This window comes from Phyllostomus discolor, chromosome 3, assembly GCF_004126475.2.
Source record: "Phyllostomus discolor isolate MPI-MPIP mPhyDis1 chromosome 3, mPhyDis1.pri.v3, whole genome shotgun sequence".
Classification (NCBI taxonomy): domain Eukaryota; kingdom Metazoa; phylum Chordata; class Mammalia; order Chiroptera; family Phyllostomidae; genus Phyllostomus; species Phyllostomus discolor.
Window position 1 is genome coordinate 98,443,239 of NC_040905.2, and position 26,787 is coordinate 98,470,025.

The 26,787-nt window shown below is 38.3% G+C and overlaps 1 protein-coding gene across 7 annotated transcripts in view; it reads right to left on the reverse strand.

The window, feature by feature from the left end:
* LOC114491624 (BTB/POZ domain-containing protein KCTD7) overlaps positions 1-26,787 on the reverse strand; it is a 94,306-nt gene that overhangs the window by 16,098 nt on the left and 51,421 nt on the right. For 5 of the 7 annotated variants that reach the window (XM_028505721.2, XM_036020856.1, XM_036020855.1 and 2 more), the window contains 4 exons: positions 25,830-25,996; positions 18,814-18,983; positions 3,054-3,135; positions 1,457-1,589 (listed from right to left, as the gene is read on the reverse strand). In XM_028505721.2, coding sequence (XP_028361522.1) covers positions 1,457-1,589; positions 3,054-3,135; positions 18,814-18,983; positions 25,830-25,996 — 552 coding nt within the window. The remainder of the gene's footprint in view (positions 1-1,456; positions 1,590-3,053; positions 3,136-18,813; positions 18,984-25,829; positions 25,997-26,787) is intronic. The other 2 variants (XM_036020854.1, XM_028505741.2) reach the window with 1 other exon arrangement.

Below are 26,787 nucleotides of genomic sequence, written 5' to 3' on the forward strand. Positions count from 1 at the left end.
CCTGAGATTCTGCTGCCTACGCTCACCATGTGGTTACTGTTTGCAGCCTGCGTCTCAGCCCAAAGCCCATCTAGTTACTTCTGCTGTATCCTCCATTTTCCCCAGATCACCTTCTCCCTTCTAGTGTGACACCAGAGAGTACTGCCAATCGCCAGCCCCATTGTCTGGAAACCCCATGTGAAATTCGTGGGCCCCTCTCCTCGGGAAACACCTCCTCATGCTCAGCCTTTGTGTGGTTCCCAAATCTGATTGCCTATTTTTAAGTGCTTCACTGCCACTGGAATACAGAGCACTGAGGCTCACCCCACTGGCCGTGAAAGATTGGGCATTCTGCAAACTACTGTCAACCCAGTGCTGGTAGAAAGATGTGACTGGAGAAATGGCTGAACAATGAGCACCCCTGGTAGAGATAAGGAAAAGTGACCCCCAGTGCCTTGATGTGGATATTTACAGCTTCCTGCCTGACAATGAAATGGGAGAATAATGAAATTCCCTCCTTAGAAAATTTGGAGTTTTTAGGCAATCTGAAACATCAAAAGTGGTTCTTACCTAAAGCTGCTTGGAGTCAGATGGATAAGCAGGAGGGTGATTTGAGCTCTTTCCTCCTATCAATGCCCCATATTCCTTTTCTCTCTGACACCACAAAGCAGCTTACATGCTAAGAATGGCGGGCACCCTGGCTGTTACTTGCTCTCAAAGTCTGAAATTCAAGTGCCCTGTTTTCCTAGAATGTGTTCTCCCAAGAGGTGGCAGTAAATACAGTAATAAGTTAAGTCCTTCCTGATTCAGTTTCACTTTCCACAGTTTCAGTTACCCATGGTGAACTGTGATCCAAGAAAACTAAATGGAAAATTGCAGAAATAATTCACAAGTTTTAAACTGCTGTTCTGAGTAGTGTGATGAAACCTCAAACTGCTCCATCTGAGGTGTGAATCGCCCCTTTGTCCACTGTACCCACACTGTGTGCTCTGGCCACCCATTAGTCACTGAGTGTGGTCACTATGCAGGTGTGCCAGTGATCAGATCTACTGTTACGGCATCCCAGTGCTTGTGTTCAAGTCACTCTTATTTTACTTAATAATGGCCTCAGTGCACAAGAGTAGTGATGCTGGCAATTCAGAAATGCCCAAGAGAAGCCATAAAGTTCTTCCTTTAAGTGAAAAGGTGGAAGTTTCAACTTAGTAAAATATATTGGGACAGAGAAAGACCCCATTCACCTAATTTTTATTATAGTACATTGTTATAAATTGTTGTTTTATTAGTTATCCTTATTAATCTCTTATGGTACCTAATATATAAATTAAACTTTATCATAGGTGTATGTGTATAGGAAGAAAACGTATATATAGGGTTTGGAACTATCTGCAGCTTCAGGCATCAGTTGGGGTCTGAGAACAAATCCCTGCAGAGAAGCGGGGATGACTTTACAACAAGACAAAGCCAAATGATCAACTACCTGATCCTCTTTTGAATAGCGAGGTCTTTCTTCTCATCATCAGTAGTTTCTGGACAGAACACGTACTTGTAGAGACGAGTCATGATGTACTTTTCAATCTGATCCATTATCTTCTCAACTCTTTCTGGAGACACTGAAATATCCACATGAATATAAAAGCTCAAGATGAGGATGGACATTTAAAATTAACTTTAAAATTATGAAATTAAAATTATTAATTATTTTCATAGTACATTCTATATAGAAGAAAACTACTGTGCTAAAAATTTATTAAGCACATCTCAAAAGACAAGTATTGTATAAGATGTTACATTGAAAAATACCTTTAAAAAATTACCTTACCTTTAAGACTCCCTTTTACAGAATCCCCACTTCTAACTTACCTGTTTTGGCAGGACCTGACAGATGACAGGTCTTCCTAACACCTAAGTGAGAAGGCCTCAGCACAGGTCACTCACTCTCTATTGTTTTGGTTTGACCAAAAAGCCTGTTATGTTTTCCTCCGTAAAATGAATGACACGTTTTTAATTTTCACCAGTCACTTTATTAATTTGGATATTTTCAGTGTATCAGATAACTCCCATCCACTATTGGCTTCTAGTGGGTAGAGGCCAGGGGTGTTGTTAAACATCTTCCAATGCATAAGACAGCTCCACAGCAAAGAATTATTTGGCCAAAATGTCAGCAGTACCAAGAAACTTTGCAAACCACTTTTGACATGTTCAGTCAGTCACAGCACCTTCTCCATACACTGCACAAATCTTTTTTAGCGTTTAAGTTGTGTCTTTGCCTTTCTTGAAATAAAGTATAATAAACGGAAAATGCGGCATATCTTCTTCCATCTTCAATATTAAAATGGCTGCACACAGATTTACCAATTTTGATGTTTTATTTTAAATGCACACTGATATGATAGCCATCACAATAGAATATACCAAAATTGTTTCAAATGACATTACAGACAACTAAGCACTATTAGAGCCATCATACAGAAAAAATGTAACAGACTTTTTGGCCAGCCCAATACATTAGAAAAACACTTGAAATTCCCAAACTGATAAATGCTGGCAAGACTCGCCCTTTACTATAAAACCTTAGAGATCTCTTCAAAGTACATATATGGGGCAGATTTCTCAGGTACACATGTATGTTAAATACATCCTAAAGTCTAGCACCAAAGGAAGTCAAATTCAAGAAGAATGCCTAAAAACCTAAAGGTGTAAATCAAAGGTTCTCAATTTTCTTCCTTCCCTAACCCATAAGGAATATATTAATCATGAACAAAACACTCACCAAGATGGTAATTCCAAAGTTGGGGCTTCAATTAGAAGCCTCCCAAAGAGTTTTAATTGACTGCCTCAACTCCTAACGAAGTTATTAAACATTACTCAAAACATTATCCAATCACTCTTATTATTTTGAAACAATATACATGGTGGTATTCAAAGGCATTGCTAAGTACCCGACCAGCTACCGAAATGCTGGAGTAGTTTATGGGATGGGGTGGGTACAGCAACCAGACCTTCAGAGACTCAGCAGCCTGGCCCTGTGCAACCACCAGCAACCCCTCAGTTTGGGCTGGCTAACAAAGTATTACCTTTTCCTCGAGTCTGCATTCTTTCGGCCACATTTTGGTAAAAATCCTGAGTACACTCTGATTGTTCCTCAATGCTTAAATCCTGAAACAAAGGGGACAGAGAAGCTGATTGGTAGCTGAAGCATGATCAGGAATAAAGCTTTAAATTCCACAAAGTCACTAAAACCCACTCCTTAAACTGGTACTAATCTCAAAAAGTACTTACAAGTTCTTAGCAAAGCCTATTCATAAATACTAATTAAAATACCCATGTTCTCATTTCTATGTACTGTAATATACATATTCTTGAATGGATATAATGCATATTTTGATAATTCACATGTTTATGTACATTTCTATTTATCTAATCTACTTGGCTATTTTGATGGCTTTATAATATTCCATTATATGAGAATATTAACCAATTTTTAAAACCATCCTCTACCACTGTGCATTTGGGTTCCTTCCCTTTTTCCACTATTATGTATTATAGCTATAAATTACTAAGTGAAAACTGTTTCTTTTGGGTTATTTCTTTGTGATACATTTTCAAAAGTGGCACTAATAGTACTTTATAGCCTCGAATATCTATTGCTAGATACAATCCTCAGAAACCACTATGTACAGTCCTATGTGTGCTTATTTCTCCATAGTCCCTACAACATTCGGCTTTATAGTTTTTATTTGGTTTCACTTATCTTTAGGTGTAAATACATATATTTATCTCCCACTTTCTTCCAAAGAATATGTGACATCTACATAAAAGATAAACACAGTTCAGCACAATAAACTAGGAGATAAAAAAGAAAAAACAAGGAAAAAAAGAAGAAAGTAGAGCCAGAATATATAGGTAAACAAGGCTCAGCTCCTCGCACAACCACATCAAAATTACAACTAAATTATAGAACAACCATCACTCAGAACACCAGAAATCAAGTTGAATGGAAGTCTGACAACTAAAAACTTTAAGAAATCACATCCATCCAGACTGGTCTGAGGGGCAGAGATGCTGAACAGGCCAGTCTCATATCCACGTGTGGTGGATAAAAAGTTCAGGAGGGATATCTTGGGAGTAAGGAGTCCCAGCCTCACATCAGGTCCCCCAGCCCAGGGTTCCAGTGACAGGAATATAAGACCACATAACTTCTGGCTGCAATAACCAGCCCAGATTGAGTGAGTGGAAGAAATAGCTCCAGTCCCAAGTAGTTCCTCTTAAATAACTCACACAGAGACTCACCTACTCAGACTCACTCCCTCTGAGTTCAAGCACTGGGGTAGCAGCTTGAAAGGTACCAGAAGCATACAGGGAGAACCTGAAGTGTCTGTGATCAAGGTGAGCAGAGGCCATTGTTCCTTTTCTGAACCCTCTTCCCACAGAGCCATAGAGCCAGTAGGCTGGTGCCATATCTGAGACTTCATCAACCTAACACAGTTTGCCCCACCCTGGAGATACCCTGAAACTCCCTCCTACCCAACTTACAGCTGTTAACAGTGGCTTTTCCACATGAATGGCTGGTCTTGGCTCAACTTCACAACTTCCTAAATCTTTTTGAACAAGGAACAGCTGGCATCAGTGAGCCCCCAGTCCCCTGTACCTCTTGCTAAGTGGCCCCAGGCACGGCACTAGTAGCAGCCAGCCTAGATTCACAGCTTGGCTTCACCTAGGAATCTCCAAGCCCAGCAGAAGTAGCAGCCATTTCAGATTGCTTTATAGCTCAGGCAGGATGCCCCAGGCAAAAACCAATTGCTGACCTTGGCCTGCATCACTGAAGAAACCCCAGAGTCTGTGCACCCAGTGGACAGCTACAGACCAGGTCAGAGCACCACCACCCTGCCCCTGCACACAGCTGATCCTCCACACAAGGCAGAGAGGTTGGTGGTCAGTGGTCAGAGCCAATCCTTGCATCTGACTGGCCTGGGTAAATCCCTCCCATTGACCTGCCAACAGCAACCAAGGCTCAACTGAGGAGGGTATATTCAGCCCACACAAAGGGCACATCCCAAGTACCCAGCTTGGGTGATATGGAAGTTGTGCCACTGCACTCTATAGGACAGCTACTATATTAGGCCATGCTACCAAGACAGGGAATCATAGCAGTTCTAAATACATAGAAACAAACACAGGGAGGCTGCCAAAATGAGGAGACAAAGAAACATGGCCCCAAAACAGAGCAAAACTCCAGGAAAAGAGCTAAATGAAATGGAGATAAGCAATCTTTTAGATGCAGAGCTCAAAACACTGGTTATAAGGATACTCAAGGAACTTAAGGAGGATCTCAACAGCATAAAAAAGATCCAGTCAGAAATGGAAGATGTACTAATTGAAATAAAGAACAATTTACTGGGAAACAACAATAAACTGGAGAAAGCCAAGAGTCAAATCAATGATTTGGAACATAAGGAAACAAAAACAACCAAGCAGAATAATACGAAGGAAAAAGACTAAAAAAGTAGGGATAGTGTAAGCAGCCTCTGGGAGAACTTCAAGCATTCCTACAATCTCATCATAGGGGTGCCAGAAGGAAAACAGAAAGAGCAAGAAATTGACAATCTATTTGAAAAAATAATGAAAGAACACTTCCCTAATTTGGTGAAGAAAATGGACATGCAAGTCCAGGAACCATAAAGAGTCCCAAACAAAGGGAGTCTCCAAAAGGGATGCAAAGAGGCCCACTCCAAGATACATAATAATTAAAATGTCAAACATTAAAGATAAACAGAGAATCTTAAAAGCAGTGATAGAAAAGCAATTAGTTACCTACAGGGAGGTTCCCATAAGACTGTTAGAAGATTTCTCAAAAGAAACTTTGCAGGCTAGAAGGTATTGGCAAGACATATTCAAAGTCATGAAAAGCAGGTACCTACAGCCAATATTATTCTACCCAGCAAAGCTATCATTTAGAATCAAAGGGCAGATAAAGAGTTTCCCAGGAACCAGAAAACTGAAGAAAGTTCATCATCACCAAACCATTACTACATGAAATGTTAAAGGGACTTATTTAAGAAAGAGAAGGTCAACACTATGAACAATAAAATGGAAATAAATATGTATTTATTAACAACTGAATCTGAAAAAAACTAAGCAAACAAGGACAGAGACAGAATAATGGCTATAGAGAGTTTTTGATGGCTGTCAGATGGGAGGGGGGTGTAGGAAAATGGGTGAGGAGGTGAGGGGATTAAGAAGTACAAATACTTAGTTATAGAATAGCCATGGGGATGTACCATACAGTATAGGAAAAGGAGTGGCCAAAAAGAACTTATACACCTGACCCATGGACATGAACAACAGTGAGGGGATTGCTTGAGGGACTGGCAGGTGCTGGATGGAGGGGGGCAAAGAGGGAAAAATTGAGACAATTGTAATAGCATAATCAATAAAATATAATTAAAAAAAATACAGAACCAGGAATGGTGACACAAAAATGTATTCCTTGAAGATACAAGAGTTAGTCAATAGTCAATCCATAAATGTCTCTAACTAAACTTGCTAGCAATCCCCACTATGATGAAAAAAGTCACATAAGTAAGAGCCCAAAATATAAAAAAGCAAACATTCTTTAGGTGGAATTGTGACACCAAAGTCAGAAACTTCTCCCAGGCATTCTCATAAAGATGTTACTGTAGAAAGACAAATCCCATAGGACTGTTTCTCACAGACTACCTCTAGACAGGCCAATGCCATACAAGGTTGCCCACAAAGTACCCAGCCATGTGATATGAAAAATAGAGACATTTATTTAAGATATAAGATACAAGAAATACTGTACATAGGACAGTGATACCTTAGTCCCCCTTCAAAGTAGGTACCTTTGGACCTCACCCTTGCCCAATCTCCATTAGCTACCCTGTCTTATTTTCCTGAATCTCACTGATGGTCTGAAATCTCTTCCTTTGCAAAGGTGATTTTAGTTTTGGAGAAGCCAGAAGTCACAGGGCACCAAATTTGGGCTGTAGCAGGCCTGAGTCACCTGGCTGATTTGATGTTTTGCCAAAAGACTCTGCATGAGACATGATGCAGGAGCAGGAGTGTTGTCGTGATGAAGCTGCCAGTCACCAGTTGTCCAAGGCTGTGGCCTTATGAATCACTGGAATAGTTTCCATGGAGAAATGTTCAAGCTTAACACAAAATCTGATGCAGATTCATTGCTCTACTCACTCAGTCATTTTGAATGAGACAGCCACACAGTACACATACTCACTCAACAGCGTCTACCACACCCACTGACCAGTGCAGTGAAGTCATCATTGTTCACACATTCACATTCCAGTCCACTCTCCTTGGCTACCAGGTTATGCTGATGTCTTGTAAACTGTTCTCATTATATTAACAGTGGCTGGACTGTTTCAGGACAGACCTCATATACCAAGGGCTAATAAAGCCCTGGTAAAGCATAAGACCCTACACTCTGGCCTCATTCAGAAAGGATGTCCTGGTATCAGAGGCAGTGACAAACCTCGCCTTATCTGCCTTTACAATGTCTCCCCCTTACATTCTCTCCTAGTTTGGGCCTTCATGGCCTCTCACCTATTTAGCTGCTCTCCCCACCTTTGATCTCTCTGACTTTCAACCCATCTTTTACACACTACAGTCCAGCTGATCATCCACCCCTAAATTCGATTGCCTCGAACCTCCAACAGTGGTCCATAGATGGACGCTGTCTTCAAAAGCTGTCCAAAAAGTCAATAATTACCACCATTTAGGCTCAGTTCATCTCTTATCTCCTCTAAGAAGCTGTCTCTCATTCCCTCAGTCTGAAAAAACCGTGTAGGGCTCACGGCACTTATAGCACTCTGTGACCACCTTTGACAACAGCTCTCGTTACTTTCCCAGCTATTTATGTAAGAGCCACTGGTTGATGTAGAAAACTAAAATACATGTAACAAGTTTACTTCTGTTATATGAAGGTGGAGTATTTAAGGAACATAATTTTAATAAACACTTTTTATAATGATAAGAACTTTTAAGAAAAGTATTTTGGGTATCACTTTTCTAGGTTAATAATCTATAAGCAATAAAGTACAAAAAGGAATGCCTGAAAACCTAATAAAATTAGCTTATCCAAAAAAAAAAAAAAAGAATTGATGCTTTGTCTGGTAAGGACTAGGCACTAACCTTAAGAAATTTTGTAATGTTAAGCTTTTATTTATATTTACCACAACTTCCCACCATTTCCTTCCACTTTACCCGACTTTTTCATTGCACAGATGTTTAAAAATTAATAGCATTCAACACTTCACTTGGTAAGAAAGAACAAATTTTTTTTAAGAACAATTCTTCAATGGTTCAATTTCAGCTCCTTGTCACAGGTGCACAGGTGAAATAAATATTCTAATCTACTTTCTTCTAAGTTTTTTCATGTTTAGCTCTTTTATTTGGCTGGCATGTAAGGTGCATAATATGAAACACAAGACCTTAAATAATCTGTATACAAGTTTCCTGTCCTTTTAGCAGCAATTAATAAAACACAATCCTGCTCTCCTCTGCTTTCCCATTGTCGCATAATTTGCTCCTGAGGAACTAAATCTATTTCTGGAATCTATATAATACATAGTTTTTAACATTGAAATGCCATATAGCTGTGAAGGCTCAAACTTGTTAAGGTTAAATACTGTACTTTTTCCATTTGTTCTGCGTATTGGTTCTGAAAAAACCTGGCTTTGCCTATTTCTTATTTAAAAACTTTGTAAAATAAATCACATAACGTTGTGATTACTTCATTTCAAAATAGACTTTGAAGTTTGCTAAATTTCAAAACCTTCTCTCCCAAATCCTTGCATTCTCTGCCCCACAAAAATTATACGGTATATTTGCTCCCTTGTTTTCTAGAATAAACAACATTGTAATTTAAATATTTTAAGTGTTCATATTATTAACCTGCAGAGTATTTGTAAACTTATTTTTCTCAGCTAGATCCCAGATACAATCCTTAGTCTTTTACTGAAATAACTCTAACTTTCTATAATAAAGTTATTAAAATGTAATCTTATTTATTGCTATTGTCTTTAAAATTGCTATTTTTTAAGACTGTGCTAGGCTTTTTATCACTGGCACATCATACTGTAACTGAATTTTATGGACTTTACCTTGCTATGTTGGCATGTTGCTAAATTTTTACCTCTGTTAGTATTGCTTTCCCTTAAATTTTCCTAATAAGATTATTTTTCCTGAATTTACTGAAAATTTAGTTCCATCTATTCTAAAATTATAGAATTGTCAGACACTGTATAAGCAACAATATAGAAGATTAATAAAATGCTCAGAAAGCATTCAGCTTAAATGAGAAGACAATGAAAATAAATGATTATCTTCTTCCATGACAAACATAAGCCAAAAGGATAAAGTGTCATGGGGCATGCAGGGAATCTCTCACTTCTTTTTCTTATTCCATCAATCACCAACGATCATCTTGAAACAAGGATGGTGGTAGCAGTAGTACGTATTTTTGTTTCATGCCAGTTCCTGTACAACATGACAGTGGCACTCATGAGAAAGGCCGTTTCCTCCATGCTCTGGGGTGTGAACCCAAGTAGACCCACAGCTAATCTATGAGGAAAGTCCTGACCTATACACCCCTGCTGCTGCCTCTATGGGAAGGGAACGGTGGGTCTCTTTGTGAGCGTGCTCAGTAGGTCAAATACATGGCTTTCCAGTTAGTGTTGTCAATTCCCAATGAGACCTCAATCTTTTGTTTCTTATATAGCACTAATATGAATTGATCAAAAAGATTTATATTGTAAATTCTTTAAGCTTCACCTTTGTACAAAACTTGATCTCCAGACAAATATACTCGTATGTACTGACAAAACAATTTTAGGCCCACTGAAAACATTTCCTCAGATAACTAGTTTTAATATTATGCCTGGATTTCAAAGTGGACAGTCATAGCAGTAGCTTCATGAAGAATATGTCCATAAGCACATGTTTATAAATTCTAACATCAAATGATTCTTCTGTTCTCTGATTCTTATTTTAAATCACTTTATAAAGTTCAAGTCCTCCCAATAAGCAAATTAGGTTTGAAATAAACAAAAGATAGACTACCATTATGGTGTTTATGAAACAAAATTTTAAAAAATATTAAACCTATTAATTTAATTGTATTTTTATATGGGGGGCTTAACATTTTAATTATAGTATTTTAACTTGCCTTTACTATGCTGTAATTTTACTTGTTATTCCTTTATTTATATACTTTCTACAACTTGTTATTCTTTTTATCTACTTAGGTGCCTACCCTTCATTTGCAGCAAATTGTAACACTTAATTTAGAACAAACTACATTCATTTCATTCTTATGACTATCACTAGTGCTCACTTTTAACTAGAAAGACTGTGGTCTGTTTCACTGGTGCCACACAATCACTATAATTTTATAGTTCAGAAAATTCCTTTTAATATTTCTATTTGTATGCAGATTCACACTTCATTAGTGTTTATTTTAGAATGTAAAATAACTCCCCTTCTACTCTGTCCTTTTATCCTGCTTTAGATTCCTCCTAGGACTTACCACTGTGCTATATTATAAATCAGTTTATCGTCCATCTCCTCCACCAACGTGTAGGCCCCCTGAGGGCCCTGCTCTCCACGGCATCCCCAGTGCCTGTAACAGAGCCATGCACAGGGCGAGCTAGGGCTAAATGCTAACTGAGTGGAAGAAGGAATGAATGTGGCTAGTATAGCTCTTCCCTTTATAATACTAGAAAGATGTTGAAGACAATTCTACATAGATCTCTTATACTTCCACACATCTTGTGACGAGAGGCACTGACTGCCTTTCTTCAGTACTCTATTCAAGAACAGCTGTAGAACTAACAGCCTTGAAACACAAGGAGAGCGCCTCCCTCACTTCCCTCAAGTGAAAAACGGTAAACTGTTTACTGCCCAGTACAATGCTTCCCTTTGGGGCAAAGGTCAGGCAAGCTTATGCCCACTATAAAAGATCCTTTTCTGTAATGTAACTCACTGCATTCACAGGCATTGCCCTGTGGGAAATGACACTCAGGAAATTGGTGCAAATGCTGATACACTCTGGCTACCCCTACTGTTGTTATGAACTCACCCTTCTTCCTGACTCAGGAGACCTGTGTCTTCTGCCAGAATCCATGAAACCATGGCAGGCTGATTTGTTAACTCACAAGTAGGGTAAATCTCAGATCCTTCACAGTTCTGCCCAAAGGGCTAAATGACAGCAGATTTGTGCTGGTTAATTATTTTAGGCTCTACAAAATCCCAAATTTTGGAGGGCATAGCTTTATAAGAAAAACACAGTGTAACAGTGTAAAGCAACCCTTTTCTTTAAGTATTCTCTAACCATTGCCTGGGATTATCCTTTCTATAAAGCCTGTATAAAACCATTTTACTTTTTTTCTTAATTTTTTTCTTTGTAGTTTAAAAGGTTTGACAGTGGGCATATTCCTTTGAATATTAATACTGAGAGGTTCTCTCTATACTTTTTAAATCATCTGGCTGAAGTCTTTTTTTCCCACTTCCAGTTAATAAAACCTTTATTTGACTATTTCCGTAATTATGTTTTCTGTGTATTTCATCTGGAACTCCTACTGACCGGAACTGGATCTCCGTGACCATGTCCTGAATTCATTAAGTTTCTGTTGCACTACAGTTGACTGTTTTAATAGGATTTAGATTTTAGCTTTCATGTCCACACTTTCTGTATTGCTGGTTTCCGCTGCAATATTTGGGCTTTAATCCTCTTAAATAAAATTTCAAAACCAAACATTAACATTTAAAGTGTATCAAGTATGCAGTCCTCATATTTAAAGATAGCCTATCTTACCAGAGAATGTTGGAGTTCGCCCTGCCTGGTCTCAGGAAGCTGTGATCCCCCGTGGCTAAGGCTGAGTGAGAGACCTCCGGACCAGGAGCCACTAAGGAGACAAGCTTATCTCCCTGGCAGAAGCACTGCTTCTGCTCCTTGCCTGGCCCCCAGTGCTTGAACAGTTAACCAATGACGGGTAAGATTCCCCAAGGGGGGGGATCATCTAAGACAGGCATGATCACATGGAGGCCCCAGGGAAGGACTTGGGGGGCTGTGGAAATGAGGGGATAATCAACCGTGGCTTTGACAAAGCCTGAGTCCTTCTTCTGGCTGTGAGAAATCCAAGTCTCCTGGCTGCCTTTGTCTCCTCTGCCCTACCCAGACCTGCAGAAATAACAAATGCAGTGCAGTCCAGACCAGAGTCTATGGACCCCCAGGGTAGTTAGACCTGAGGCATAGGATATGCAAGTTACTGTGAGACCTGCTTGCTGAGGATGCTCTTGAAATATGAAGGCAAGGGCAGGAAACAAAACTAGCCCTGTAGCTTTTTAAGTGATAAAACCCCAAACTCAGCGTGAGCTCTGTCAATTCTTTGAAAGATACCTACTCGTTTGATCTTCCCTGCCAGACTATAACCCACAAACTGTATCTGTACCCCTACCCAATACTGCCTAATAAAAAGCCTACTCAGGCGGCGTCTCGGGCACTCTCCACTAGAGAGAGTAGCCATGCCATTCCTATTCCTCCACAGGACTCTGTAGTCTGTGTGTATTTCTCTAGTAACTTGAGCATCTGCAGCAGCAATGGATACTGCTGGCCAGTATCCGTCACAAGGGAATATACTCTGGGTTCATTAACAGCTTGCTAATATATATTAAAATACTTTTACATTTAGACAGGCAAAACAGGACAAAAGTAAATGACTGTCAAATTCAATTACTGGCAAAATATAGGTGGTAAGAATAAGGTACATATGTTCCTTTTCTATCTTTAAGGAAAATCCAGTAGTTGATCATTTTTAGCATCTGGATAGTTACTAATTACAAATGAATTTACCTATGTTCTTCATAAAGGTCACTGTAAAAAAATTTTTTTAGCAAAATAATGTTTAAATTCTTACTTTTCTTTCATTGAATGAAATATGTTATGGGCTAAGAATTCTAGTAACTCATAAGCTATAGTGCAGTGAGATGCAGAAATAATGTGGGAATTCTAGTCTTTTGTCATGTAGCCAAAGATCAGAATTCCCAAAGACACTGCATTAATTTAAAATACTTTAATGTCACCAGAGTTTAAGCAGATACAGTGTTATTCATGATACTGAGGTTAAGTAGTATCCTACTAGACTCTTCGGTGAGTATGTTAAGCTATTAAGATTGTAGTCTTGAAAATCAATGAACAGGATCCCGAATCACAGTTCATGAATGCAATTGTGTAAATGTGTGTTTAGCCACTGGTTACTTGAGTTTCCCCACAACGTTTGAGAAAAGGTCAAAAGCATTCACAGGTAAGCAAAGTAAAAAAGACTTTCAAGAGTTACAGCAGCTAGTTAAAAAAAACCAAACAACTCTTCAGGAGGCAGCTAGGTTTCTTCCACCATATGCCCCAGGGTGGGTCTTAGAGTGTGCCCACGCAGACTGTTAACTAGATTACTGTGCCCAGCACTTTGCTCTCAACCAGTGTGGAGAACAAGGCCTTAGGCATGTAAGGGTCAAACCTGGTTCAGTTTGAATCATGAATTGTTCAACTTGAGTAAGTCCTGCTTTATGACTACCTTCTGAATGTGGCCTTCAGTCATCATGAGGTGTTTCAGGTGCATATTGCCCTTAATTTCTACTTTTGGAATACATTGTGTTGCCTTCTCCAAAATGTCTACAACCTCTAACATGTCCTTGCAGAAGCCCTAAATAACATGCAATCTGCCACCTCCACCATTTTTGGCTTCTCTTTAAGTTCCCAGTATCTGTCAAAGCTTGTTTACATTTTTCCACAGGCTCTTTTAGCTGTTCTTCTAACTTGACTTTCTGTTCCATGAATAACTCCTCTATAGAGGGAGTATTTCTCTCTGGTGCCATTTTGACCCATATCCCCTTGACTGTGGCCACTGTTGTTCTGTTTTGTATCTGTGCACAACAGGAGAGGGCCTGAGAGAAAAGGCCAAACCTGGGAGACTGCGTCTTGCCAGCTTCACCACCAAGCCACCCTCATTAATGTTTTAAGTTTGCCATTCCAGCTGCCCCTCATTAATGTTTTAAGTTTGCTTTCAGACATCAATGTATTTTTAATTATTTTGTTCATTCCTAACTTTCAATATAGTTATCAACTCACTCTTTTATCTATTTTTGTTTCTTATGATGCACAGATTCCAGCAGCTTAGGTGTTTTCCCATTGTCTTTGGCCTCACTTCTCATCCATGCTGCTTCTAATTTTAAAATTGGGGAGTTCCAGCCAAGATGCAGGTGTAGGTGGATACACTCTGTCTCCTCACACAACCAAAAGAAGGGCAACCACAAATTTAAAAACAAAAAAATGACCAGAACCGCCAGAAAACTGAACTGTATGGAAGTCCAACAACCAAGGAGTTAAAGAAGAAACATTCATTCGGACTGGTAGGAGGGGTGGAGATGGGCAGCAGGGGTGGAGAGGACGTGTGGCAAGGCAGTGGCTGGAGGACTGGGCTGTCCCACATTCCCATGCACATAAACTGGGAGGAACAACTAGGGAGCCAGACAGACTGCACAACCCAGGGTTCCAGCATGGGGAAATAAAGCCTCAAAATGTCTGGTAAAAAACTGCGGAGGGTGTAGTGGCAGGAGATACTCCCAGACTCACAGGAGAGTGCACTGGATAGACCCACAGGGTCCTAGAACATACATAAACCCACCCACCCAGGAATCAGCACCAGAAGGGTCCAATTTGCTCGTGGGTAGCAGAGGAAGTGACTGAAAGCCTACAAAGGGCTAAGCAAGTGACACTGTTCCCTCTCAGACCCCTCCCCTCATATAGCACCACAACGCAGCAACATGGGTTGCCCTGCCCTGGCAAATACCTAAAGCTCCGCCTCTAACACCATCACAAGCCTTGAGACAAAAAAATATGGTCCAAATGAAAGATCAGATCCTTTGAGCTCTAAAAACAGAACTAAGCAATGAAGAGACTGCCAACATAAGCAACGAAGAGATAGCAGAGTTCAAAACACTGATAATCTGGATGCTCACAGAAATGGTTGAGTATGGTTCACAAAACAGAGAAAAAAGTGAAGGTTATGCAAAGTGAAATACAGAAAAATATACAGGGAACCAACAGTGAAGGGAAGAAAACTGGGACTCAAATTAATGATTTGAAACAAAAGAAAGAAACAAACATTCAACCAGAACAGAATGAAGAAACAAGAATTCAAAAAAATGAGGGGAGGCTTAGGAACCTCCAGGACAACTTTAAACATTCCAACATCTGAATCATCATAGGGGTGCCAGAAGGAGAAGAGGAGGAGCAAGAAATCAAAAACTTATTTGAAAAACATAATGGAGAACTTCCCCAATCTGGTGAAGGAAATAGACTTCTAGGAAATATAGGAAGCTCACAGAGTCCCAAAGAAGTTGGACCCAAGGGAACACACACCAAGGCATATCATAATTACAGTAGCCAAGATTAAACATAAGGAGAGAATCTTAAAAGCAGTAAGAGAAAAGGAGACAGTTACCTACAAAGGCATTCCCATAAAACTATCAGACTATTTCTCAAAAGAAACCTTCCAGGCAAGAAGGGGCTGGAAAGAAGTATTTGAAGCCATGAAAGGCAAGGACCTACATCCAAGATGACTCTATCCAGCAAAGCTATCATTTAGAATGAAAGGGCAGATAAGGTCAAGTTAAAGGAGTTCATCATCACCAAGCCCTTATTATAGGAAATGTTAAAGGGACTTATCTAAGAAATAGAAAATGATAAAAAACTATGAACATTAAAATGACAACAAATTCACAAGTATCAACAAATGAACCTAAAAAAAACCCCAAACAACTAAGCAAACAGAACAGGAACAGAATCATGGAAAAGGAGATCACATGGAGGGTTATCAGCGGGGAGGGAGGGAGGAGAATGGGGGAAAAGGTACAAGGAATAAAAAGTATAATTGACAGGTACAAAATAGACAGGGGGAGGTTACGAATAGTATAGGAAATGGAGAAGTCAAAGAACTTGTATGTACAACCCATGGACATGAACTAAGGAAGTGGGGGGAATGTTGGAGGGTGGGGTGGTACAGAGAGGAGGGGAATAAAGAAAAAAATTGGGACCACTGCAATAGTGTAATCAACACAATATACTTTAAAAAATAAAATTACCCTGGGCATATAAGGCTTGGTCTAAATGACGAAAGAAATTTATACATCCTTCTTTTCATGGTAACCATATACACCTCTGGATCTGCAGCTATACTTAGGTCTAATTGAAGTTTGGTTCTTACAGTGAGATTCTGATAGTCATTTCGTAATGATAAGTTTAAAAAACTAAACCTTGTAAATTCTTAGCTTCTTCATAGCCCCTCCCCAAACCCCTGGCCATTTCTACAGTGAAATATAAATTCTTACTATGGTGACTTCTAAAAAAAGAAAACAGCTGAAAACAGCTGTATGTTCAGTATGAATGGGTTTTGCATTAATAATGTAGCTGCCTCATTTGCAACAGAAATATATTTTACATTAAAAATATGAAAAGGGACTAAAAGACAACATATATCTTAATATTAAGTATCTAATAGGATTAAGCAAAAAGAAAAAAAAAAGGAAAATACATCAGTTTCAGAAGAGTCTTAGTAAACAATATCTGTTGAATAGTAAAGCATCATATTGCAATAATGCAGTGTTGTGTGAATGAAATTTTAGCCAAATTTCTCTTTTGGGATGAGAAAAAAATTTTTAAAGTCTAAGTGTAGGTAAAGTGCTTCTTGATAAAGATAAAATGGCTGAAAAATTTTTAACAGAATCCTGAAAACATGTATTTCATTTTCTAGACTTGACCTATATGCAGAAAAGGTTGCTCATCCCTGGCATACACCAGGACTGGAGAAAACAAGAATGAAGTGGAAAAAGACGTAGGCAAGAGTGGCTCATGTTCTCAAACTCCCAAATTAGGGAAGAATACTACTGTATGTGCAGTAGGAAGAATTATCAGTTAATGGCAAATGTCAACAAGGCGATTTCAAACAGAAAAGAATGAATTTTCATAGAGTAGTTCATAAGAATAAGATACCTAGAAAGTTTAGTTGGCGAGAATATATTAACTTTAGATTTTTAAACAGTTTTGATGAATTGAGTACAGAGAGCAACTTGCACTGTAACACATTTCCTTACCTCACAGGAACTATCCCAATCTGTACTTGATCACATTCTCTCAAGAAATGTATATAATTGAATGATTTGAAGCTAGTTAGGTAAGGTTGCTTCATTCAGGTGTAATAGCTGTTTTATGTATTTGAAACACCATTAACTTGGAGCTAAAGACAAGAAGGGCTCCCCCAGAGACATTAAGTTTCACAAACATCTGTTCAAGTATCAGGTATGTGCTAGGCATCATGCTAGATGCTGAGTGCACATGCATAGGGCTTGACCATTTAACCATAAAACATGTAGTGCTGATGTAGAAATGGAAAATAGGTGTACAATGGTTCTTAAACAAGGAAGACTCTGAGGCCATATCCAGGTTTCTGATATCAATTAGTGATGCCTTAAAAACAATTAAGTATGACAATATCTGTGTCAGTTAATTACTTCTTTACTTTAGTATATTGATTCAAAAGTCAACCAACGTATTATAGAACAAGGGCACATTACACTTCTGAGCAAAAGAAAAATGAACAAATCTGAGCTGAGTTTTTAAAAATATAGTATTATACAGTGAATTCCTACATGCACTATATAGTATATATGCCAATATAGAATAGATATAGAATAGATATCCTGCAAACAGTTCATAGGGATGAAGAGTAAATAACTACAAAACTTAGTTTTTACTTTTGCTAAAAATTGAAAGTTGCGTATCGTATGAAACCTGAATTTTTTCATATTAAAGAAGTCTATCATTGCTTCTAACTCAAAATGTCAGTGATAGCTTGCTGGCTTTATTTAACTCTAAATATCACTATTTGCTTACAAACACTTTAAGGGGAAAAAAGAGGCTGCTTATTTATCGTCAGTGTAATTGCACACCAAAAACCAAGAAAATGAGCTTATTTTCTCCTTCACTAATTGAATTCACTATTTAAAAAATACTTTGACAGAGCTAATTCTAAGTTTAATGGGTGAGGTATATCACAAATGAACTAATCACTATTTACAAAATGAATCCCATCACAAGTAGTCTTATGAATTACTGTAACTAAAATCATCACTTAGAAATTAGAGGTTAAAGATACCATGTGGAAAACACAAGTTCTAGTTCTGACACTGGCAAAATCTAGCTGTGTAACCTTGGACAAACAACTTATCCTCTCTGGCTCTTGACTTCCCCGTTTAAAACAAGAGGACTAAAACCAGATAATCACTGTGGTCCCTTTCAATAAATTCTAGCTTTCCCTTCTCTACCTCAGCAAGGAGAGGAAAATTAAAAATCAAATGCAAAACAAAATATAAACAAAAATACCCTGAAATGATTGCTACAAATCGAACAATTGTTACTTCAGAGTCCAAGATCTACTAACTGTGGTAGTTCATAATGTTTACAAGCCGACGAGGTAGGAAGGCTTAGCACTCAAGTGTGCCAGAGAAGTGGCTTGGGCGTCACACTTTCCACGCAATGATGATCCAAACACCGCTGAGTTGCAGTGGAAAAGCACTAGCTGGGGAATCAGGTTTTAACTTGGTTCAGGGGTATATTTCTTAGGTAACTTAACACGTCTGGGTCTTGATTTTCTCAGGTGTCAAGTGACAAAGTTGCACTAGATTATCTCTTAAGACCCTTCCTAAAACCAAAACTCTGTTTCTAAGTGGTTATTCTCAACCTACCCTTTTGTAATGCATTGCTTCCAAAAACAGCTTGGTCTGCTTATAGATTTCTTGGCCTGTCTTGTGGAAGGTCTTGAGAAATTCTATGAACTCTTTAGACACTCTATCCGTTTCAATGCTGGTTTGCCGGTTTATGGAAGGACTGGGAGCTTTTGCTTCCTGAATTTCTGCTGGGAAAATTAAAAATAAGTTTCATTACACAGAAGAGCCATGCATAAAATTACTTTAAGTATCTAATTTAAGATTATTTAAATGATATTTAATCAAAGTTAAGTTTGAGTTTAAATTATTTTATGCTTCAATATTTGGGCAACTTTCCTATAAGTAAGCTAAATCTTGTTTATGAGTAGGAATACAAATAGATAAAACTACATGCCCTAAAAGACATCCCTATTCAAATTTAAGTTGCTCTATTTGGATTTTCTTAGACAAAACACATCATTCTTTGATCCATGTAATTATTAACACTAAAATGACACCACTATCTTGAACAACTTCCTCAAAGGTCTGAATGAGTTTATAAAACTAATCAAGTAAAATAATCAGCAGAAGCACAAAAATGTTCCATGACTTTTAAAATGTTAAACAGAATTTTCAAATCCATTTTACTTGCCCAAAAGGCATAGGCTAATTTATTTATGTGGAGATTAACAAATATTTATCTACCATTCAGTTTTCAAGTCAGACTGCTCAAGGGAAAAAGTGACATTCAAAGCAGCATGCCGATAGTGACAGAGCACACAGCACAAGGGCAGCGGAAGTGCATAAAGCAACTCAGCTGAAAGCACCGGCAACTCAGCTGGCCACACAACTCCTCCTGCCTTCTATAAATACACTGAAAGGACAACGGGACCTTCCCAGAGGTAAGGGAGATATAAGAAAAGCAGGAACTATCACTTGGTCTCTTACCACATTCTAAGCCTCCTAACTTTGAACTGTGCTCCCTAATTCAATACCTGTTAAGGCTGGGGTGTCAAATTCATTTTTGCTGGGGGTCATATTAGCCTCACAGTTGCCTTCAAAGAGCTGAAATAATTTTAGGACTGTATAAATGTAACTACTCCTTAACTGTTAAGGAGTTGAGATTACATTTGGCCCTTTTAAGGTAACCATGAGACTGATGTGGCCCCCAGTGAAAATGGGTTTGACATCCCTGGTGTAAGTAATTAGGTCAACTAAGTACCTCATAAACCCATGATTCCCTTTTAACACAAAAAGAAAGACAATTAAGAAGAAAAAGTATTTTTCAAAGGTATTAAAATCAACCCATTACATGTTTCTCAGAGTAGTTTCTTATAATCTTATTTTTGGAACTTCAGTCAGTATCTGATGTACACTTTAACGATGAAGTTGAAATAAAGTTTTAATATAAAGGCACTATTCCTATTAGAGTGCCTGGTTTATTCAAAGTGAGACAAACATTGTAGATTACCTACAAGAATATACTATTAACTGTAGCAAACTCAAGACCCCACATCTCATTTGTTACATACTAGGTTATTAAATTGTGTTACTTAATTGCTTGACTTAAACTCAAATTAAAGCAAAAACACCCTCCCCTGACCCTGCAAACTGTACTATCAAGTAATTGGAAGAACAAAATTGCATTTTAGGTATCTTTCCAAAAATCAAGCATTTGCCCATCTTTTATCAGTGCTTCCTAATTATGATTCAACATGTGGAAGCCCTTAAAGAATTCAACTACATTAAGAGAAAAAAATAGGGAAGAAACAAAACACAACCCCCCTCAATATGTATAGTGCAAACACATCATTCAAAAGTCAGACAGCAAACCAAAAACAACTGTTTGTACATTATATCACAAAAAGACTCCTATAACTTGAGAAGAAAAAATTCTTAACAGTTCAATATGAAAATTGGTCAAGAATACAAGAAATGAACATGGATCTTAAGCAGGAAATATGTTCAATCTTACTTGTGTCAACAAATATTCGAATTAATACTACTATGAGATGCCTTTTAAAAAAGTAATAAATAGACAAAAACCTGAAGTTTGACGTTGATGAGGATATGGGGGGGTGCTCATACTATAGGGGTGCGAATGTAAAATGATGTAACTGCAATGAGGTGCAATCTGGCAATAATCATCAAAATTTTAAAAAAACACCCCACAACCAAACAATTCCATTTCTCAGAAATTTTCTACTCACATCACTGCACATGTACAAAATAAAATATGTGCAGTGCTACTCCTGTTAACACAATACTACAACTGCACAAAATGGTGATTAAGTGACTAAAGTATGGCTTGATTCACAAAACAGAATGTATAATTTTAAAACAAAAAAGTATGCTTTTATGTACTGATAAGGAAAGAGTTCTTAAATGTATTGCAAAGTTAAACAAGTAGGGTATGGGTAGTGTTCTATCTTTTATGTAAAATAGGGGAACTAGAATAAGAATATATGCATTTATAAATGAAAATAAAAGCACAAAAGGATACACAAAAAAACAGTAATAAAGGTTGTCTGAATGTGGTGGTAAGTTGTAAACTGAATGAGCCAGGGACTATGTCCCTTTTATTTTTTGAGTCATTTGGATGCACTACCTATTTGCCCATGCTGCTGCTTTGTTCCTGGCTGTTGGGAACATGAGTTTTTTTCCAGCCACGGGTACTCTGGGGGTTGTTCTGCTCACTCCTTGATCCTTCACCCAGTCTTGGGCCGTTCTCTCACATGCATGTGCAGCTATCTGGAGTTTTTCAGTGCAGTCGCATCCTCTCTGCGTCGTGTCATGCCACAACGCAGTGGCATGTGACTCACTGTGCTCTAAACTCATTTCCCAAATTCGGGGAGTTCCAGTTGTGTCTCCCTGTGCCACGGCTTAAAACCTCTCCCTACAGTGAGCTGGGGCACTCACAGGACTTATCACGTTTGTACCCTCTCTCAGGTGTTCCTCACCCAACTGCCTGTTGGCCAATGTATGAAAACTATTATGTCATGTATTTTGTCTGATTTTCTAGCTGTTAAGGGAGTAGAGTAAGCCCAACCCTTGTTATTCCATCAGGACTGGGAGTGAAATTATCAGACTGAGTGAAAGATTAAATTCCATGTACTGAAGAATGGTTTTTAGTTACACACAAATACATTTTTGGTTTTCCATACTGATAAAAAAATGTTTCAGAAAAAATACTGCCAGTTGTTACTTTGAATTAAATTGTACCTATTTATTTGCTACACATTTGTGTATTATTCTTTCTAATATTTTGTCAGAGTAGATTGTACATATCATGCTCTTTAGCCTCTTAATATGAGTATTTCCTTATAACAAAGGCATTCTTTTACATAACTACAATACAGCTATTTTTAAAACTTGTGTGATTTTTTTAAAACAGGATACAACTGAGGGTCATACATTTATTTACTGGTCACATATACTTAAATCTTCTTTAATCTGGAAACGTTCCACAGCCTTCCTTTGTTTTTCAAGACATTCAGAATTTTGAAGAATACAGGCCAGTTGTTTTGTTGAATGCCACTCAGTTTGGGTTTCTCTGCTGTTTCCTCATGACTGAATTCAGGTTATAAATTTTCAGGTTATAAATACTACCTACTTCTTGTTGTGCTCTTTTCAAAGTATCAAATCTGGAGGCACATAATGTCCATCTTCCCCCATAGTTATACGGATACCATTTCTCTATTTGTAATTAATAAATAAGTTATGGGAGTTCACTTGAGACCACGTTCATAACTTGTTCCGCCCCTCAACCCAGCTTTAGCACCAATTGATGAAACTTGCCTGAATTAATCCTCATTATGATGACTGCAAAATAGTGATTTTCTATTTCCATCATCCCTTCTATATTGATTAGTCAACATTCTTTGGTAAAAAAGAACTTTCCCTTCTCTTTTATTTAATATTATCTTCTTTATTAGTGGATGGACTAATGTATTATTATTTTATTCAGTTATACTCCACTGATTGTTCTTATTTGTTTGATATGCTAACATGGCCAGTGGGAACCCCTTCAAGCTGGCTTCTGGGTCTTTGACATGTCCCCAACATTTTAGGGGGACTTTCTTTCCCTGTTCCAGCCCTGGAATCAGTCACTTCTCCAAGGAGCCCTAGTGAAGAACAGTATTCGAGTCTAAGAATTGGGTGGAAGACCAGTATTTTAATTCTAGGAGCACAGCCTCCAGAGTAATTTGTAAAAGATGTACACAAGTTTCTACTCAGGGTGACAACATCTATTTGAGCTCTTAAAAAAGGGGGCATTTTTTAATGGATGAGCAATTATTCCCACTGGGCCAACCCACCATAATTTACTCTGTAAACTACAGCTGACTCAACCTTACTTTTGGAAATTAGAAAACTGCAAGTAAACTTTCTGAGTTTTTACAGTCAAGCTGTTCTATCACCCTCTCTGAAGAGGCATCCAACTGTTGTTAAAATAGTCTTCAAATCCCTTAGAAAGTTATTTGTGTTCTGTTTATTACCAAGCTGCCCCGGCTTAAGAGCTTTCTTTTGCACTACCCAAGTACAATATCAAGAGCAAAGGCATCATGCATTAATGAAGTAAAATAAAGAACACAGAATGCAGCCCTGGCTGGCGTAGCTCAGTGGATTGAGCGCAGGCTGTGAACCAAAGTGTCACAGGTTCGATTCCCAGTCAGGGTACATGCCTGGGTTGCAGGCCATGACCCCCAGCAACCAAATATTGATGTTTCTCCCTCTCTTTCCCCCCCCTTCCCTCTCTAAAAATAAATAAAATCTTTAAAAAATAAGGTTCTTTATTAAAAAAAAGAACACAGAATGCAAAAAGTCTATTTAAGTCCAGACCCAATAAATTAAAACTGTATTTAGTACAGGCAAACCTTATCCACATGCAAAGGCCAAATCATCAGTCTAAAGTACGAAGTTCATCTGTCAAAGCTACATAAGCAACATGTGAGAGACAGATACAACCGCATCCTCTTCACTAATACACACACATTCATTTGTTCAATACTTTGAGGTCTTTATCCCTGTATGCTTTCTATAAACAAACAAACAAACAAACAAAAATCAACTAAAGGTAAAAAATTTAAGGTAAAAACCTATCATTCTAAAAGAAAAGAAAAATGGTAAGAAATACTCTGTATAAAAATTTTTTAAATAAAAATAACTTGGAGCTATTTCTTTTAAAGTACAAATTTTCTTTCTTAGAACATTTTTCTAAAACTGTCCAGGATGGTCAGTGAGCGCACATGACTCTTACGCACTTCAGTAATGGGAACCTCATCATATACATATATAGATATAGATACAGACATACGTACAAACACACACACCAGGTCAAGGGAAAAAACTACACCAGGAGTTAGAAGACCTGAGTTCTAATACATCAACTCATATAACCTTAAGTAAATTAGTTAACCTTTATGGGCTATCATGTCATTTGTAAAATGAGGCAGTCAGAGCTGATGGTTTTATAATTGCTTTACTATTTCATCTGTTGTCATATACCATTTCATCATCTATCATAAATTCATAAGGTTAGTGAGGCCTTCCAAAAGCAGGGAATGGAATGTAAGCTATCAGAACAAATGGCTTTGATCAATGCCCTTGAGCTCCTTACTAGCAGAGACTATTCTCTCAGAAAAACATTTTAAAATAATTAACACTTACTGGAGACTTACAATGTTTCCCAGGTACTGTGCTAAACTCTTTAGATGTATCAACTCATTTAATCCTCAAGACATGCTTACGGTAAGTATTAAAGTCCCTCAGAACAGACAAGGCTTAAAGAGATTAGCTTGCCCTCAGTCATACAGCTAGTGAACCTATAAAGCTGAGACTCAACCAGGGTGATCCTAAAGCTTATGCTCTTAACCACGCTACCTTCTGATAAACAAATCATGAGCCCAATACATTCTTCAATTAATCTCTGGCCAATAACGATTAATCCCCTTCTACTGCAGGAGAGAAAATTGCTTCCAGTTAATAGCCAAATAAGAAACAACTCCAAATTTATCATGTAAACTAAAAGATTATTTAAAGGCTTGCATTTATAAGAGAAATGCTATGTTTCTAGTTATAAGTAACCTTTCCCTTTAACAAAACAAAACAATAGTCATTGAATCCAAAAGATCAGCAAAGATCTTAAGGGGTGATGTTATTCATTACCCTGCCTTTAGGCAGGCCAAAAAACCCCCTCGTCACAACTACCCCAGGCTGAGGGGTTGGGAGCCAGACAGGGACTCCGAGACAAGAGCTCTCTGTACCATCAGTGTTGGTTCCCAGTCCTCTCACCATTCCCAATTCACTGCACAACAGACCACCAATATAAAGGTTCAGAGACCGAATCCTAACAACAGACATTCCTTCTTGCTTCCTGCTGGGCCATGTCAACCAGCTTGTCTGCTGACTGGCAGAACAAGTATGATTTTAGTGATAATCCTTTTGCTGGTTATACATCATTTTAAGAAGTAGGATGAATAAGGTCAAGTATATATAAATCCATGCACTAGAAAATGCACAATAAGGATTACATTCACCACTCTAAAAGCCCAAAGGGACCCTTTTTGCATATGTTCTCTATATATTTCCTCAAGATACTGTCTCTCAGATAAGCTCTCAGAAAACTTCCTTTTTAGATGACTGCAAGCCTAAAAACAGCTATTTCTGTTAAGGCATGGATGGTGAAGATATTATATAAAGAGGATTAAAGCAGCATCCAAAAATTAAAGGCACAAAATATAAGACAACCAAAAAGATAGCAGTTTAGATGGAATGAATTTTATAAAGAAAACTATGTATTTACTTATAAAGAAAACTATGTATTTCAATTATCTTTATTTCTCCTAGAATAAACAAGCTTCTCTAGAATATGTCATCTGACCAAATAGATTTTTGGTTTCATTTATTGCCTAACCCTCAAACCCAATTTCAGTCTCAAATCTGAGTTGACAGTCTTTAAAAGCTTAGAGAAATCAGAGGGCTGGGCCCACATGCATTGTGGATCTACTCAGTACTTCATTTGAGCAGGGAAGAAGACAAGAGAATCATAAAATTACCCTTCTTTGATCCAACCCTGGATGAAGCACTGAAGAACTTCTTCACTGTGGTGACCTTGCGGGTCTTCTCATTGGTTTTCTTTTCTTCGAACTTGGAAAATGTGAGGGACTGAGCCCCTTGGCTGCTCTGACTACTGGCAAAGGCCTCCTCCTCTTCCCGCTGCAGTCTGCAATTCAAGAGAGGATTACTGACCCACACATTCTCCAAGTTTTCCTTGTATCTAAAGGTTATTGCTCTAAATTGAGGAGGATCTCAAATGGGGTTTTTAGAACTAGAGGCTAAACACACCACATGAGTCTGAGGTCTCTGATTTGTAACTATCTTACATGCAACTACAGACTTTTAAAAAAGATTTTATTTATTTATTTTTAGAGAGGGAAGGGAGGGAGAAAGAGAGAGAGAGAGAGAGAAACATCAATGTGCAGTTGCTGGGGGCCGTGGCCTGCAACCCAAGCATGTACCCTGACTGGGAATTGAACCTGTGATGCTTTGGTTCACAGCCCGCGCTCAATCCACTGAGCTATGCCAGCCAGAGCATATTTATTTTTTTTAGAGAGAGGGGAAGGAAGGGAAAAAGAGAAGGAGAGAAATGCTGAGGTAAGGAAGAAACACTGATCAGTTGCCTCTTGCACATGCCCCAATCAAGTAACAAACCTGCAACCCAGACATGTACCCCGAATGGGAACTGAATTGGAGACCTTTTGCTTTGTGGCATGATGCCCAACCAGTTGAGCCACACTGGTTAGGGTGTTACTGCAGACTTTAAAAGGGACTTTCTCCACAATCATGTTCATTCAGCAATTTTACTAGGGTTACACAAATGAAATAAAGTCTGGTCCTTTTACCTAATAAGCTCAAGGTCATAAGATAGAAAAAGAGAAGTAAATAATCACAATTCAACATGACAGCCCCCATGGTAGAGGGTAAAGCACAAGCGCTAAGAGAACACAGGAAAGA